The 18,225-nt window shown below is 45.1% G+C and overlaps 1 protein-coding gene across 1 annotated transcript in view; it reads left to right on the forward strand.

Moving 5' to 3' along the window:
- STAB2 (stabilin 2) overlaps positions 1-18,225 on the forward strand; it is a 139,393-nt gene that overhangs the window by 58,102 nt on the left and 63,066 nt on the right. The window contains exons 26-31 of the mRNA XM_008058203.2: positions 5,420-5,551; positions 8,671-8,799; positions 10,748-10,804; positions 12,089-12,184; positions 13,211-13,406; positions 15,460-15,555. Of these exons, the coding sequence (XP_008056394.2) occupies positions 5,420-5,551; positions 8,671-8,799; positions 10,748-10,804; positions 12,089-12,184; positions 13,211-13,406; positions 15,460-15,555 (706 nt within the window). The remainder of the gene's footprint in view (positions 1-5,419; positions 5,552-8,670; positions 8,800-10,747; positions 10,805-12,088; positions 12,185-13,210; positions 13,407-15,459; positions 15,556-18,225) is intronic.

Genomic DNA, 18,225 nt, shown 5'->3' on the forward strand with positions numbered 1-18,225 from the left:
AGGTGAGTGAATTGCCTGAGCCCACGGGTTCGAGACCCCCCTGGGCAAGTTGGCGAGACCTCATCTCTACAGTAAATCAAAAAATTAGCCGGGCGTGGTAGCGTGCGCCTGTAGTTCCAGCTACTTGGAAGGTTGAGGCGGAAGGATCGCCGGAGCCCAGCAGGTCGAAGCTGCAGTGACCGGGAGCGGCCACTGCACTCCAGTCTGGGCGACAGAGTGAGACTCCAACCCAAAAAAAAAAGAAAGAAAAGAAAAGAAAATACCCTGTAAGCCGGCTCGGTGGCTCAGCCTGTAATCCCGCGCTTTGGGAGGCTGAGGTGAGTGAATTGCCTGAGCCTGCGGGTTCGAGACCCACCTGGGCAACTTGGCGAGACCTCATCTCTACAATAAACCAAAAAAATTAGCCTGGCGTGGTAGCACGTGCCTATAGTTCCAGCTACTTGGAAGGCTGAGGCAGAAGGATGGCCGGAGCCCAGCAGATCAAGGCTGCAGTGGCCGGGAGTGGCCACTGCACTCCAGCCTGAGTGACAGAGTGAGACTCCAACTCAAAAAAAAAAGGTGTAAGTGAAAACAAGGTGCTTGCTGTGAAAATCTAGCTTCAAACATGTCCTCTCATGTGGGGCTAGAGTAGAACAGCCCCGGGTCCCTCCTATAAGAACATTCTGGGGCTACCACTGAATATAAGAGAAATTGTGGCCAGTTTATGGAGGTCTTAAATACCTGGGGAGGTAGTTTGGACTTAGTCCTGCAAGAATGGGATCCTCCCAAGGGTCTTAAGCTGGATCATGGCATGATTGAAGCTTCTTCATTCATTCACGAAGTCCTCTGACACACAGTGGTTGTTTGCCCCCAGATGTTAGGAATCAGAGAAGAGGAGGAAGAAGATCTCCCCCTCTGGGTCCTTGCTGCTGACAACTCAGCTGCTAGGATCAGGGAGAGGTGGGGAGAAGGAGGAGAAGGGCTCACAAGGCTCCTTCCCGGTCTCTGGGACACCCACATGCTTGTGTTTATGGGCCAGGTGTGCGATTCCAGGGCCCCACACAAAACACCCAGAAGCTCCAGTCAAGGAGGCCTGAGCAGGAGAGTCTCTTTGTGAGTCTATACCAAGTGTGTGGCTGTGGACAGGGGACTTTGGTGGAAGAGAAAATGGCATGTGATTGAAGACACGGAGTGCTTGGATTTTCAGAAAGTGTGGATGTTTTTTCCCGTACTTAATAAGGCAAAAAGGAAGACTGCCCTTCCTCCTCACTACCTTCTCATCCTCCCTGCAGTCCTTCATGTCCAGTCCTGCCTCCTCGGGGAAGGTGGCTTTGGCCATGCTTATCTCTCTCCCCTTCCTCGGAATTCACAGCATCTTGCCCCCTTTAGGGCTGATCACCTATTCCTGGTGTGATGACCTGTGTTTTCAAGGGGTTAAGTCAGCTTCCCACCTAGGCTAGAAACCCTGGAGGCAGAGATGGTGTCCCCCACTTCTGTAACAGGCATGTTGAACAAGCAGGACCCCTGGGGTGGAGTCGGAAATCATTGTGACCTTCCCACCTCACCCCCACCTGTTTCTTTAAATTCGTTCAGTGGAGAACGTTCTTTTCCTACCCCAGGACGAAACTTTGGAGGGTTCCCAGCCTCTCTGCTTCCCCAAGAAGTCCTAGAGTCACTTTAGTGATAAATGCACCTTAAGTCACAAACATAGTCTCAATTAAGCACGAATAAAGAAAGAGTTCAGCTCCTTGCAATAATCAACAGCCTGAGCTGGATTTTAAATTAATTTTTGATCTCCCCTTTCCACAGTGGAGCTCTGTACTAACAGGAAACTACATAAAAGAGTTCAATCTTAAATCAGTTGGGGGCCATTAGGAGACGGAAACTGTACCAGTTACTTGGCAAGAGAGAACTTAATACTATGAGTTTGTGTGTGTGTGTGTGTGTGTGTGTGTGTGTGTGTGTGTGTGTGTGTGTGTGCTAAAACCCTTGAGAATTCTTGGGAATAACGCTGAATAAATTTAACTAAAAGTTGATAAAACAGAGAATGATCACAGTTGTCGCAACAGCAGCCAGCATCTACAACCTCTGGCCCTTCTTTTCTGGGGACGCACTTTAAAATGTGCACAACAATAGGCTTAATATTTAACCATCTAGAGTTTCAGAAAACCTGGCATGCCTTTTTCTCAAATGAACAAGTTGTTTCTGATAAGAGCCCAGGGACTAACAATTCACAAACTCAAATCAAAGGACATCCTCAAATACAAGCACTAATGAGTTGGGACCACACTTTCCTGGTGCCTACAAATTGGTCTACTAGACCCAAATGCAAGGCGTCCAACTCCTGGCGTGTGATCCAGCTTGGCGTACCTATGAGCACGTCCACTCCAAGGATGAGCACGTTTGCTCCAAATCCCAAAATCTCCCAGCCTTTTCTCACAGGGACACAGTCCATGATCAGCAGGAATGGCCCCTCGGAGAGTCCCCAGAGCAAAAGGGCTCCAACAACCTCAGGGAGTCTCCAGAAAACTACCCTATCAATACTGGCCAGCTGCAGACAGCAGTCATCCTGGTGAAGATCATGATCTCATGAAATGCATGTCCAGTCTAACAAACCAGCTGCTCTCCCTCTCAGTCCATCAAAGATAAGAGGCAAAGACTGGGGGTGGGGGTTAATTTCTGCAACCAGGTTACAGGGAGATGGCCCAGTATCATTACCAAAAACCCACTCAAGGCAACACAAACTTATCCCAGTATTTATATCCAAAGTTCATAGCTCTTCATCCACTCCAAGTCAAAACTGAGAAGTCTACCTGCAGTTTTAGCATGACTCAAGATCTTCTGATCATGCTAACATTTTCTGGTACGTGACCCCTGGATGTAGCTCAAAGTCTCCTGGTCATGCTGACATTTTCAGATAACATTCTGGAATTTACATCACGTTATTTTACAGTTTTCCAGAGGAAGGGGCAGACAACTGCAACATTTGGAAGGAAGGGAAAGTCACAACATTTAAACATTTAAAATGATGGCTTTAAATTTGTTTTAAGACACAATTGTAACAATCCTCTATTTCCAGAGCCTTCACCTGTAACAGGTATCACTGCCCAGCTGGTGTCTCAGGTAGAAGGGCAGGATAAAGTTGGCTCTGCAAGTGACAGGAAGCTGCCATCCAGATCCACCTGCCACTTGCAAGGAAGAGAAGAGAGGCTGGGGTGATACCTGTAAGGCCAGGAAGCCAACAGGAAGGAGCCAGTCTCTCCTTCCACTCCAACCTCCATCTCTCTCTAGAGCTCCCCATTGGCAGAGCCTAAAAGGGAGACCCTTGCAAGGGAGACATGGGCAACAACCTCAGCTCCAGCACACCAAGCAGAGTGGAGGAGATGGGTGAGGAGCTGAGCGATGATCATTCAGGAACCTTCTCCTCTCCTTCCCCGTGTGAAACTTCCCCTCCCTGATCTCATGAAATGCAGTGCTGGTTTCACCAAGCTTGAAGCATAGAAGCAGGAAGCGATGGTGGTTAGGAAAGACACCAGAGTGTAGGAAGGAAGAGGGCACCCCACGATGGCAGAGCCTGTCCCTCCAGGCCATCCAGGCTGCCATCGTCTCTCTCAGACATGCCCCGCATCTGAGCCACCCACACTTTTGTCCCAAGCCCATTCTGCAGGTGCAGGTCTGTCCCATGCAGCGATATCCCACCTTACCCTGGAGCAGCTCACCAGCAGACCCAGCCTAGGTCACACCCCATCTCACATGCCACCCTATCGGCAGGGGACACAAATCATGGTCCTTGAAACATCCTATCAAAACTCCCCTTAGGGCCCTGGAGGCAGACTGGGGTGTGGGACTCTCTTCCCAGCAGTTTTGCCCAAAGAAATCATCTTTAAAATCACCCCTATCTTTCACATCCTCAGTCTGGGTTTTAGAGACCTGCAATGAGTTCTTGATTGTCCTTCCTAGAAAACTGGCAAGTTTTCTTAGGCGATCTGTCTCACAGTTCACTTTATTATTATCTATTGAGTCTTGGCGCCTCGGTCAAAACTTGCACTTGGACAAGATGGGTCCCCTAAGCCCCACAGCGTTGGTGCCTGGGAGAAGTGTGTAGTGACTGCCCGCTCTGTTGACTGATTTTCTTTTTTTGTTTTTTTTATTTTTAATGTAAAGATGTGGGATACAATTCAGGGTTAGGTATACAATCATTGATCATGCAGGTACCCCTGTTAATGAGGTATGCCCCTCCCCGCCCTAGCAGTTTCCCTCAATTGCCAATTCCACCCCCCCACCAATAGTTCTCCAGTACTGCCAATCACTTCCTTATAGCATTATAATTGTTCGAGGTCCTCTTATGAGTGAGAACATATGGAACTCTGTTCTTTGTTTCAGTGATAAATCACTGAGTTTGATCAACTCCAAATCCATCCAGGTTGCTGCAAAGTCTATATATTTGTCATTCTTTATAGCTGCATAATATTCCATTGTGTATATGTACCACATTTTCTTATCCAGTCCAGCTTTGATGGGCAACATGGTTGGTTCCATGTTTGCTATTGTGAATAGAGCTGCAACAAACGTGTGCAGGTATCTTTTTCATAGAATAATTTGAGTTCCTCCGGGCATATTCCCAATAGGGGAATTGCTGCATCATATGGAAGGTCAATTTCTAGTTCTTTCAGAAATCTCCAGACTGTTTTCCAGAGAGGTTGTACAAGTTTGCATTCCCACTAGCAGTGTAGAAGTGTTCCTTTTTCTCCATATCCTCACCAGCATCTGTTGTTGTTTGTTTTATAAATGATGGTCATTCTTACAAGGGTTAGGTGGTATCTCAGGGTGGTTTTGATTTATATTTCTCTGATGATGACTGAGGCTGAGCACTTTTTCATGTGTCTTTTGGTTGCCCATATATCTCCTTTTGAGAAGTGTCTATTCATGTCTTTTGCCCACTTTTTAAAGGGGCTGTTTGTTTTTTCCCTTTCAGTGCATTTGAGTTCCTTGTAGATCCTAGATGTTAGGCCTTTGTCAGATACACAGTTGACAAATATTTTTTCCCATTCTGTGGGCTGTCACCCTGCTCTCTTTATGGTTTTTTTTTTTTTCTTTGCTTTGCAGAAACTTGTTAATTTGATGAAGTCCCGCTTGTCTATCTTATTTCTTTAGGTATTGGCTTTTAGGGTTCTGGATAGGAATTGGTTGCCAGTTCCAATTTCCATAAGGGTGTCTCCTGCATTTTCTAAGATGTTTATAGTTTGAGATTTTATGTTTAGATCTTTGATCCATTTAGAGTTAATTTTTGTGTGTAGTGATAGGTAGGGGTCCTGTTTCAATCTTCTGCATGTGGTCAGCCAGTTTTCCCAGCATCATTTACTGAATAGGTTTTCCTCTCCCCAATAGTTTTTGTTGGAGGCTTTGTGCTGACTGATTTTCTATTCTGCGTGTGGTCTAGGAGGAGGACGTCCTGCGGTATCACGTGGTCCTGGAGGAGAAACTCCTGAAGAATGACCTGCACAACGGCATGCACCGGGAGACCATGCTGGGCGTCTCCTACCTCCTCGGCTTCTTTCTCCGCAATGACCAGGTGCAATCCCTTCATGTGAAACCCAGGACCGAGGGTCTTAGCTCCTTCACCTTTCATCACTTACTAGTTGGACTAATCTCACTAGCGTTGCCTGAGTCTTATCAACACAAGGCAGTTGTCTGTGTATCTCCATAAACTAACACCCAAATCAGATTGCCAGCCCTGATTCACCTGCCCCGTGACCCAGCCTCAGATAGTCAGTGTCGCCTTACGAAAACAGTGTTTGAATCTCAGCAGTCACAGGCATCCTTCAGCACTGGCACAGCAAACCCAGCCAGCAGACAGCTCTCAAGCACTCCCCTTGATGGAAGGAACCCAACTCCCAAGCCAACTCCCAGGAAGCGCCATCAGCTCCAGGGCCTAAGGAGCTCCGTGACATCCATAGGACCCAGCAGCCGTGTGAATTAACGTTGTTATCATCGTGTGTCCATAGAGATTGCAGTCCTAGGACCACTGACCACAGCACTGGTATTCCAGTATTGATCTCACACAATACCTAAATATTTTGAAGTGTTTACAATTCATAAAAAAGAGTTCATGAGACTAAATATTTAATCTATTTCAAATATAAAATGCTATTCACATATTTGAAATATCAAGTAAAAAATCACCTATGAAAATTCAACAAGAAACACACAATATAAATATAAATTTATAAATAATATAAATATAAGTCTCATAAGAAAAAGCAATAAAAACACATTGTCATTTAAGAGACACTAAACACTATGTTGAAATGAAAGTTTAATCACAGCCAGGCTCAGTGACCCAGCCTGTAATCCCGCGCTTTGGGAGGCTGAGGTGAGTGGGTTGCCTGAGCCCGTGGGTTCGAGACCTGCCTGGGCAACTTGGCGAGACCTCATCTCTACAATAAAATCAAAAAACTCGCTGGGCATGGTAGTGCGCACCTCTAGTTCCAGCTACTTGGAAGGCTGAGGTGGAAGGATCGCCAGAGCCCAGCAGGTCAAGGCTGCGGTGGCCGGGAGTGGCCATTGCACTCCAGTCTGGGCGACAGAGTGAGACTCCAACTCAAAAAAAAAAGAAAGTTTAATCACAGAACTTTGTAATCAATAATAATATTTGATCCTTTTTTAGAAGTATAGTTTTAAAAACAATGTTTTCAGTGGTGTCATAATTGAACTACAAGGACATTTTTATCTGCTTCGGGGAAAAAAGTCTTTCTGACTCTTCATTCCTTGGAGAATAATCTAACTCTAAATATTTGTCTCTGACTCCTACAAATAATTCTACCTGTTGTGTAAAAACTTTGAGAAAACCCTTTTAAATCTATTTTCTTATTATTCCAGAAATGGTAATTATGTTCTTGATAGAGAACTTTTGTTTTTGCTTTTGTTCAGAAATTATTTGATCTAGAGCAAGAATTATTCATACAGTAGAGGCTCTCCTTTTACTGATACTGATCTACTTTCTCTTACAACAGCGGAAGTGTAGAAAAATGCTTTCTAAATGAGATGACATGTTCAAGTCAAAATTTTAATGTAGTCCATTATTCTCTGGACATAGCTCGTGATGGAAATAATTTCGACTTTTTAAATAGCCAAATCAACAGTATTACAACAGCAAATGTTCCTGTATTTTTGATATTTAAAAATAGCTTAGCATCTTGGAATTACCATTTGAGACTAAGTGAGGTTTCCTGCTAGTTTTCTAAATGTGCACGACCTTGGGACACCTCTGTGGAGCTCAGCCATGATTTACCCCAACATCCAAATGGAGATTCATTGACTGCCAGTATGTCATAAGGGACTTAAACACTTAGTGAAAGTTCAGATGTAAGCACTTAGAGGGTCATTTTAATATTTCTCCAGTGGAGAGTGTTGGGTGTTAATATATGAATTATTTTATGAATTTTAAACCCTTATTAGATACTAGCTTGGTATCGTCTTAGTACAATTAAGAGTTTCCCTCTCCCAACCTCACCCTGCTACAACTACACACACACACACACACACACACACACACACACACACAAAATCACCCCATTTTTCAAAGAACTATTTGTTTCCAGGTATATACGTAATATTAATGAACGAACTGATGGCTTCATTTATTTTCATTAATCATTAAAATATCCCTCCCTTAAAATATCAGAGGAGATTGGGTGCATTCAGGGTATTATGGGCATAGAAAAAATATATATATATTTATCAAAACAAATTACAATTCAAAGTTGAATTTGACTTGCAGCATGTAGCTGCTGACTTAGTTCCCGTGTTGGATGCTTATGGATGCACCAAACAAAGACAGATCTAAACACATCATTTTTTTAAATCATTCTTATCTGATTATTTTTGTTCTAGTATAACCATCTTAGCTTCTCTAAAGGCTGTTTGTACATTAACCATGAAGTGGGACCTTGCTGAAAAGACAAGCTGCATTCTCCATGTCTTGGCTGTAGAAGGCATTGCCACCTCCAGGACCACAAGTCTACAGCACAACTGGACATGCCCATAGAGACATCTTGCCACCAAGCACTAGCATAATGATTAGGAGGCAGTGTCTTACAAGCATGCACAAGCCAATTACCTTGAGAGATGGAGAGAAATCTTAGAGATCATCTATAATAACTTCTTCCTTTTACAAAAAGTTCAGTGACTGGCTGGTCATGATAACTTACACCTATAATCCCAGCACTTGGGGAGGCAGAGGCGAGAGGATTACCTGAGTTCAGGGGTTCGAGACCAGCCTGAGCAACGTGAATCAAAAATTCAGCCAGGCATGATGGCACATGCCTGTGGTTCCAGCTACTTGGAAGGCTGAGGCAGAAAGATCGCCTGAGCCCAGCAGATGGAGGCTGCAGTAGCATGAGCATGCCACTACACTCCAGCTTGGGTGGCAGAGTGAAACTCCAACTCAAAAAAAAATTCAGAGTAGGAAAGCAACTGACCCAAGGTCACACAGCTAGATGGTGCCAGATGCAGGACTGTTATTCAGATTCCTTCTTCTAGGCCAGAGCTCTTCCCAACATAATGTGCTACCTTCCAGGTGAATATTGGGATATCTCCTAGGCTGCTGGCATACTTTTAAACTCTAGTTTCTATCTGCCATCCATGTTAAATCACTGTCCTAAAAAGTCACCTTTAAACTCTTGTCCACAGCTCTATGTAAATGAGGCTCCAGTAAACTACACCAATGTCGCCACTGACAAAGGAGTGATCCATGGCTTGGGGAAAGTTCTGGAAATTCAGAAGAATAGATGTGATAATAATGACACTACCATTGTACGAGTAAGTTACATCCAGGGCCAATGATGAAACGAAAGGGTGTTGGTTTATATATTTTATAATTTTGTATGCGAAAGACTTTCCTGTTAGGGTGTCTCAGTTCAGTCCTAAAACCACTGAGTGAGCATCTTGGATGTGCCCAGGAGCATGCCAGCCTGTGGTTCTACAAAGATAAGCAGGACATGACCCCTGCTCTCAAAGGGTCTATTACCTAGTACAGTAGGTTGTACCTTGAGTGCCTGGGAAAGGCTACCAGGGGAGCTGTGTTGACCAGGATTCTGAAGCCATGGCTTTCCTCAAAGGAAAAAGGTGCCCTGTATAGCATAGGCACAGAGAGGGGGCCGTGTTGCCCCCAACGCAGGTATGGGCCAAGCCTGGGCTACTAGAAGAGAAAATGTCAGCATAATATAGGATGTGATAATAGAGGCTTTGGGCTCCTGTCAAAGGGTCAGTGGAGATCTTTCAATAACAGTAATAACCTAGTAACTGGTGGCATTTATTGGACACCTATTGTATGCCAAGCTCCACGTTAAGCATTCTACATGTATTAATCCATAGCCCTCACAACACCCTACAAAGTAGGTTCTATGGACCTTGAACAATTATAATACTATAAGAAAGGGATTGACAATAGTGGGAAACTGTCGGGGAAGGGGGTTGGGATTGGCATGGAGGGAAACTGCTAGGGGAGGGAGGGACATACTTCATCAACAAGGGTACCTGCATAATCAACGTTTATATACCTAACCCTGAATTGTACCCCACATCTTTATAGTAAAAAATAAATAAATAATAATTTTTTTATATATATCCATATTTTTAATTTTGATATTGTGGGGTACAGTTAAGCATTAGGTATACAAATATGCTTCATTCAGGCACCCTTGTTGATAAGGGGTGTTTCCCTGTCCCCAGACAGATATTACTACCGTTAATTCCACCTCCCTTCCCCTCCCCCCCCATAGTTTCCCACTGTCAGTCCTTTTCTTACAGTATTATGATGGATGTTCAAGGTCCACTATATGAGTGAGAACATGTGATCCTGGGATCTTTGTTTCTGTGAGAGGTCACTCAGTATTATAGACTCTAGTTCCATCCAGGTTGCTATGAAATTCATGATTTTGTTCTTTTTTATGACTGTGTAGTATTCCATCATGTATATGTACCACATTTTTTTAATCCAGTTCTCTTTTGATGGACAGCATGGTTGCTTCCAGATTCTTGCTATTGTGAATAAATTTTAAAAAACAAACTAGGTTCTATCACTGTCCTGACCTTACAGATGGGGAAAATGAGCCCCAGAGAAGTTCAGGAGTGCACGCAGGACCTCACACATTAGCAAATGACAGAAAAGGCGTCCCTGTCCAAGCAGTCTGGCCCAGAGATGGAGCTCTGAACAATCACACTCTACTGTCCAGTAGGTGCCAAGTTCAGAACTGGACACACTGACCTCCTCATATTTTAGGAACAGGTCGAGCTCAAGAGTCCTTGTCATTGTTAACGTTTGCTCTGTGTCCTGGAATAGTGCAGACAATCTCTGAGAAGAGTCTCCACACCTCACCCAGCTGTGTCGTATGCTTCCAAGCTGGGCACTGAGTGTGGTCCCGTATTAGTTTTTGAACTGGCCCAATTCACTCAATAGTGGATTTTCAATACATGAAAGTTGTTGCTAAAAGTTTTGGGGTTTGAATGAGATAAGACCACACTTTAATGAAGCATTGGAGTCAAAAGAGTGTTGGGAAGAAAATCGATGCTCAAATGTGCAAGACCCTAAATCGCTGAAGTGTTTGTCTCAAACGACAATGAAGAGGTTGGAACACATGATCTTCCTTGACGTTTGATTCTATGTTCTAAGGCCCTCAACTCCAAGCCCTAGAAAATATTTGCAGCCTCGTGTAGCACTAAACTTAGTAACCTTGAAATGTTCCTTTTGCCTCTGTGTTTTCTCAAGGGAAAGTGTGGGCAGTGCCCCCAGCAGCCGGTCTGCCCGTTAGGAACTAAGCCACTGGTAAGTACTCTGTCTGCTTTGATCAAATCATTGCCGGATCCAAGGAAGTCCTGCTTAGAAAGTAAATCGCAAGCATTTTCACTTTTCCTCATTTCTTCATTTAAAATTATATTTTACCTTGTCGTATGGTATTATCTTTGTAAAATCTTAAATCCATTTTTTGGACCAAGGAAAAATTCAATTAGTAAATAAATAGACATGGGTTCAAATAATCAGCACATAATGCAGGAAGGGATTTTTCACTTTCTACATCTCTTATTTCCCAGTGACCAGCTAAGAACAGCAGCAAGGGGCCGGGCTCGGTGGCTCAGCCTGTAATCCCAGCACTTTGGGAGGCCGAGGCGAGTGGATTGCTGGAGCCCGCGGGTTGGAGACCCACCCAACTTGACAAGACCTCGTCTCTACAATAAATAAAAAATTAGCTGGGCGTGGTAGCGCGCACCTGTAGTTCTGGCTACTTGGAAGGCTGAGGCAGAAGGATCGCCGGAGCCCAGCAGGTCGGTGGCCAGGAGCGTGCCATTGCACTCCAGTCTGGGCAACAGAGTGAGACACCAATTCAAAAAAAAAAGAACAGCAGCAAGGAATCTTATCAGAGAAAGAGAAAGCAGACTCCATATCCCAGACCCTGCCCAGGCTGGATGTAATCCCTCTGCTCGGTTTCCTTTTATAGTTGAAGTTGCAACTAATGTTCTCAAAGAACCAGATGGCAGAAACAGGGGCAGTAGACACGTCTTTGGATTAATTATCAATTCATATTTCTCGTAGCTATTTATTGTAAAAGCTACTTCTGATAACAGCCATTATAAAGAATAAACACTCGTGCACCTTCCACAGCATGATCTTAGTCATTTACGATAACCAATATTGATTTTTCTCATGAGTTTTAATTTGGTCTTGTACATTACAGGTCTTTGTAAGTAACCTTAACCCTTTCTTGGACCAAGAATATAAATCAATCAATAACAGAAACCAAGGTCCACATCAACCAATGTACAGTGCTATGATTTACTCTGCAATTCTTTTGAACTTGAATCAGTCTTCTAGAGAAATGTTACTCTTATGGAATGCTACTTTAAAGTCTAATTATTTGAATTTTGCCACCTGGCATTCTGGCAGCCAACACTGTGTTTTTTTGTCCTCTTGCTTATGAAGTAGTGGCAAAAAAGTCACCATTCCCTTTCCAGAACATTCTAGTCCGAGACACAGCAGTGCATTACCCACTTGCTTTTAGAGGTTGGAAACTTTTGCTAAGTTACAAACTGACACCGTCATTACTATCCACAGGGTAATGAGACAAGGACCTGTATCTATACCATTTATTTCATGGGAAAACGATCCCTGTTCATTGGGTGCCAGCCAAAATGCGTGAAAACTGTCATTGTGAGTATAACAGCTCAGCCCCCTCCTAACTACTGCCGCAGCAACTTGGGAAATTCCTTCATACGTTGTACTTTTCAAACTGCCTTTGCCTGCATTCTTTCTGCCATCTCCTCTTCCCATCTTCATCATCATTGTCGTATTCAAGGTAGTGGCAGCAGTAAAACTCGGAACAGCCCTGTAAGTCAGAAAACAGTAAAAGCTGCAATATTCAACCGCATAATGGAAAAACTGAGGGTCTGAGAGTCTAAGAGGACCCCATGACCTCACAGCAGGGTAGCTCTGCATGCATGCCCATATGCAAAAAAGACCAAGACAGCAGCTACTCGCTAAGGGAAGAGAAGGTGCACCTGGTCATTTAGAAAAGCAGACCCCAAATCTAAGAACCTCCGGTGTTGCTTTGGAACTTGCAGGAAGGTTCCTTGTAACTTCCTGTCCTTCTGCCTTCCCAAAGGATGAGACACAGCCTTGCCTCTACCAGCAAAGGCAGGTGGTCTGACCCTCCAGCTGCAGAGCTTGAGGCTGGAGGAAACTGTGTGTTTTCATGCATACAGGAGCAAGAGCAGGTAAAGCCAGACAGGCATCCGACAGGGCTTTTCTGAGCTATGAAAGGTTGGTCTCTAAGAGGCCAAAGGCCTTCCCCATGGAGGCTCCACCTTCAGTACTAGGCGAAATGACCTCAGTCCCAAGGGGCTTGGTTTGGGTGGAGAAGGCGCTTGAGCCCTGACTCTCCAGCAACACGTGCATCCGTCTTCCCTTCCTGCTGCTGGCCTTCCTCTTCCTTTCTGTCTTCATCCTCTTCATCGCCTTACCCTTTTCCTTTCCCTTTTTCCTGCCTCCTTGGTGGAGGCCTCGGTCCTTCCTAGCACCCCCAGAAACGGCTGCACCTCACCCCTTCCTCCAAGGGTCCTGTCTTTCCCTAATCTTCTTGCAGCATGAGGTCAAAGAAACAGGTGTCTTCGGGTCCCCCCGCAGGGTGGAAAACCCTGGACATGGAGGCGTGTGTCCCATCCCGTTCCTCTGTTTCAGACGAGGGAGTGCTGTGCCGGCTTCTTCGGCCCCCAGTGCCAGCCCTGCCCAGGGGGCACCCAGAACGTGTGCTTTGGCAACGGTGTCTGCTTGGATGGAGTGAATGGCACGGGCGCCTGTGAATGTGGGGGGGGCTTCCAGGGAACGGCCTGCGAGACCTGTACCGAGGGCAAGTACGGCATCCACTGCGACCAAGGTGCGTGCCCTCCTCCCACCAGGCGCCTCCTGGGCTGCCCAAATTCTCAGGAACGGGTGGAAAAGAGTGGCTCGGCTCGCACTCCGTAACGGCCTGCCTCCCAGGCTGGCTGGCTTCCCACCTGCCACCCTCACTGGGCATCGTACTGTGTGTTGACATTAGCACAGAGCAGTGTTTGCAAACATTTCCAAAAACCTGGACTTACCACCCCCAGTTCCCCCCCCGCCCAATTTGTTCACTGGCCTTCCCGGCCCAACCACATTTCCTTATTTACCTGTGCACACTCATGGTCATGGTCAAACTTTGTATTGTGGATGTGCTCGATAGTTTGAAAAACAGATGTGCACACGTTGTCTCATGTAATTCACTCGCCTTATGTATGTGGGTATTGCTGTGCCCGCTTTACAGCCTAGGATGTTGAGGCAAAGAAGGTGAATGATTTCCCCCAAGGTCATACCCGATGAGAGGAACGGAGGCTTGAATGCACGCCTTGCTTGACTCCAAAGCCTTGCTCTGAAATCATGCTGTTCTTCACATGAAGGTCACTCTATTGATTCACCATCACAAGCCACATGCTCTAAGTTGTTTTGGCAAAAGTAGTGATCTGTTTGAGCCAAGTCACCTGCACTCTTGCACCCAGACTTCCTTGTGCCCAAGAACACACACCTGTGAGAGGACTGACTTGAGAGGACAGGTCTCCCAACCCATGATGAGAAAACCAGGCACTGTTCTGCCTCGCACTAAAAACCACACACTTGACTTGGCTATCACTGTTTTCGCCTGGTCTAAGTCAGACAAAATTAATACATACTTGAATCATTGTAATTGGGCCAGAAAATACAAGGTCCAACAGTTAGGTTCGTAGACCATCCTAGAAAAAGTGCTACATACCTCATTACCGAATATCACTACAGTCACCTTCAAAGTACTCCCTTTAGGAAGCTATGCACTGACGTCAGTGCCTAATCCACCCATTTAAAAAGTTCTGGAATTCTTTTTCTGAAATGGCTATCAGAGCTGCTATCGCTATTTGTGAGGTCTGACAATTAAGTTCGCATACTTGCCATTGTACTCTTAACGTTTGCAGCACTGTACAAATAACTGTATTGGAAGACCCTCCCTACTCACCTGATCTGGCCCCCAGTGACTTTTTTCTTTACCTGAAGATAAAGGAAACATTGAAAGGAAGACATTTTGATGACATTCAGTGCATCGAGGGTAATATGATGACAGCTCTGATGGCCATTCCAGAAAAAGAGTTCCAAAATTGCTTTGATGGGTGGACTAAGCACTGGCATTGGTGTATAGTTTCCCAAGGGGAGTACTTCGAAGGTGATGATAGTGATATTCAGCAATGAAGTATATAACACTTTTTCTAGCATGAGTTCACAAACTTAATTGTCAGACTCCGTATATGATTGGAATTATAGTGTTGATTCTTTTTCTATGTTATTTGGAAGAATTGTCTACTGGCCTCTATGCAGAAGTTCCTCACTTGGGACGTGTGGATGGCCCTCACGAGGTTCAGCAAACCTCCAAAGCTGAATGCATGCTTCTGGGGGAGGCACCCACGGCTTTCATCCAGTTCTCCAAGAGGCTCAGGGTGCTGCCGTGAAACAAAGGAATCGGCCTGTCTGTGTTACTGAAGAAAGCAGTGCCACACCCAGCTTAGACAAACCAAGTATCAAATGAATTCTTTTTTTTTTTTTAAGTCTTCTCTTAGAAAACAAAATTGTTCCATCTCAAAGGCTTTGCACAATCCTGGATCCTAAGATAACCTTAGCTAAGGACACCTTCACACTGCTTGAGTCACAGACCCACAGCACTACCCAGGACCAAAACTGTTGCCTACACCGCTTTTTTGAAGCATGTTCACCTGGTAGACCTGTCTCCTGCCCCCTTGTCCTTCCTGTGATCGAGCCCCCATGAAAGACAATGATTCCCTAGAACCAGGTTGGAGAACTAAGTTCAATTACGTGAGCCCAGTAAATGACAGATGGGTTCTTGAACATGGTTAGAGCCTGATGAGTTGTTGGTGTTTTTTTTCCCCTAGCGTGTTCTTGTGCCCACGGGAGATGCAACCAAGGGCCCTCAGGGGACGGCTCCTGCGACTGTGATGTTGGCTGGCGGGGAGTACACTGTGATAGCGGTAAGAGAGCGCCCTCAACATTCATGATCTGTTCTCAGCCTCACTTCTCAGCTGCTACATTTTTTTCTTTCTAAAGTAGAAATGAGTCCTTTATTGCTTCTTCTGGCAATAAACGTAATTCCCTCTTGCAGCAAAAAAAGTAAAATAAAGAAAAGCAGAAACAAGAAAACATGACTCCTATTCCCAAGGCAAGGAAGAGCTACTGCTGACATTCTGTATTGGCCTCGAGCCCTCCTCCAGGGGTAGAAGCGTGTGTAGGGCTCAAACTCTGTGTACTGTCTTGCGACTTTTTCACTTCACAATCTATGTGAATATCTTACCGTTTGAATAAACATAGGCAAATAGCATTGATTTTTCATTTCCACAAAATGTTCCATTATAGGACTGAGCCACACTGTTTAAAACCAAGTTTCTGCTATCATAAACAATGCTACAGGGACCGTATTTATTTAGTTAAGTTCCTAGAGAGGCGATTTCTTTTTTTAAAAACTTTATTTTATTATAGAGATGTGGGGTGCAAATTGGGATTAGGTTTATAAGTAATCTACGTGCAGGTGAAGTTTGGGCCTCTAACTGGTCCTCTCTTTCCCTGGTTTAGGACCAGATATCCTCTGTGTTGTTATGTGCCTCTCACCCTGACAATGTCCTGTGACTGCTGATCTCTCTCTTGTGCTATTGTGATTAATATTCAGATCCCACTTATGAGTGAGAACATGTGGTCTTTGATCCTCTGTTTCCGTGATAAAGCACTGAGTATGATTGTCTCCAACGCCATCCAATTTGCTGCAAAGTGCATGATTTTGTCCTTCTTTGTGGCTGCGTAATACTCCATTGTGTATATGTACCACATTTTTTAGTCCAGTCTACTTTTGATGGGCAGTAGGGTTGGTTCCACGTTTTTGCTATTGTGAATAGTGCAGCAATAGACATGCGTGTGTAGGTGTCTTTTTTGTAGAATGATTTATGTTCCTGCAGATATATTCCCAGAAAGGGGATTGCTGGATCGTATGGAAGGTGAATTTCTAGTTCCTTTAGATATCACCACACTATTTTCCATAGAGGTTGAACTAGTCTGCACTCCCACCAACAGTGTAGAACCATCCCCTTTTCTCCGCTCCCACGCCAGCATCTGTCGTTTCTTTCTTTATTAATGATCGCCATCCTTACTGGAGTTAGAGAGAAGATTTCTGAGTCAGGAGTTGGCCCGGGGGAGGGTCTCACTGCTTATCACCCAGTTGTCCTCCAGAGGTGACAGGGTCTGAGGAGGTCCATCTCTGCTAACCCCATCACATTGTGCTGATGTTTCTTAAGGTGCTTCAGTTGAGCGTGTTGAGAGGGAAGAAAATTCCCAGAAGAAGGAAGCACACGGAACATCACAGAGATGTGGGCAAGCTCTATACATCTGGGAACCAAAAGACTGAAAGAGGAAATGAGGGCAGAGGGTGCAGGTGATGAGAAAGGGATGGAATGCAGGGCCGGAGGTAGACCTTGAAAGACTAAGGAGGGGGTCCAGGCACAGTGGCTCACGCCTGCAATCCCAGCACTTTGGAAGGCCGAGGCGAGAGGACTGTCTGAGCCCAGGGGTTCGAGACCAGCCTGGGCAGCATGGCGAGACTTTGTCTCTACAATACAATCAAAAAATTAGCCGGGTGTGGGGGCCCATGCCTGTAGTTCCAGCTACTTGGTAGGCTGAGGTGGAAGGATCTCCTGAGCCCAGCAGGTCAAGGCTGTGGTAGCCATGATTGTGCCACTGCACTCTGGCCTGGGTGACAGAGTGAAACTCCAACTCAAAAAAAAAAAAAAGGACTAAGGAGGTTGGACTTCGTGTTTTCAGGCCTTCATCCCCCCTTGGGTTAGGCAGAAGGAAAAATCCTGGCTGGATTATTCCTATGGTACATGTGCCTCTCCATAATGCTGGGAGCTGGGCATATGCAACCTTTCCGCATACCCAAAATAGCCCTTTAGGGGTTTTCCAGAGGTCTGGATTTACAGAGGACAGATCTGTCCAGCTCTGACTTATAATGGGGTTACCTTGAAACGGGTTAGCCTGTTCAGAGGATAGTACTGTACAGTTACTTATAGTTTGGGTGACAATAGTACCTTGAGAAGATTTAGTTGTATAAGCAGGCACCCAATACCAAACAGGCCTTGTTGGCCACCAGGTCTCGTGGGTTGAATTCCAGTATAATATTCTTTTGCAAGGAGTTTCTTCTACCCATTGAGTATAAGCAGAGCCCGCTCTGCTTAAACAGTCTTCTCCAATTACTTTTGAGGAGAGGATCCACTTTGGGGGTCTGTTGTCTGTTCTAACAGTTACAGAATGGTTCCATTGGAGGAGCTGGTATGCATCCAGAATAGTTCCCTTCCAAGCCCACTCTTCAGTCATTAGGGCTCCTCCACATACCCAGCAATTGGTGACACCAAGTGTCCGGGCTATATTTTCAGTCAAATTTATAAACAGATTTTGGCCTACTTTCCACGGTTGAGGGAACAGGGTTAGCTTTGACTGTTGGGTGGCTGGAGGAGCTACAAATTGTACGGTTTCTCTAATCAGTTTCTCAGCTTTGGGTATAGGGCCAAGATCCCAACAAACCCAATTTGTGCTTCCAGGGGTGTTACAGGCTATGGCACCAGCTTTAGTGTGCTGGTAGCTTTGTTTTGATGATCCAG

This window comes from Carlito syrichta, unplaced genomic scaffold (assembly GCF_000164805.1).
Source record: "Carlito syrichta isolate Samal-C Ts95f unplaced genomic scaffold, Tarsius_syrichta-2.0.1 Scaffold89693, whole genome shotgun sequence".
Taxonomy (NCBI): domain Eukaryota; kingdom Metazoa; phylum Chordata; class Mammalia; order Primates; family Tarsiidae; genus Carlito; species Carlito syrichta.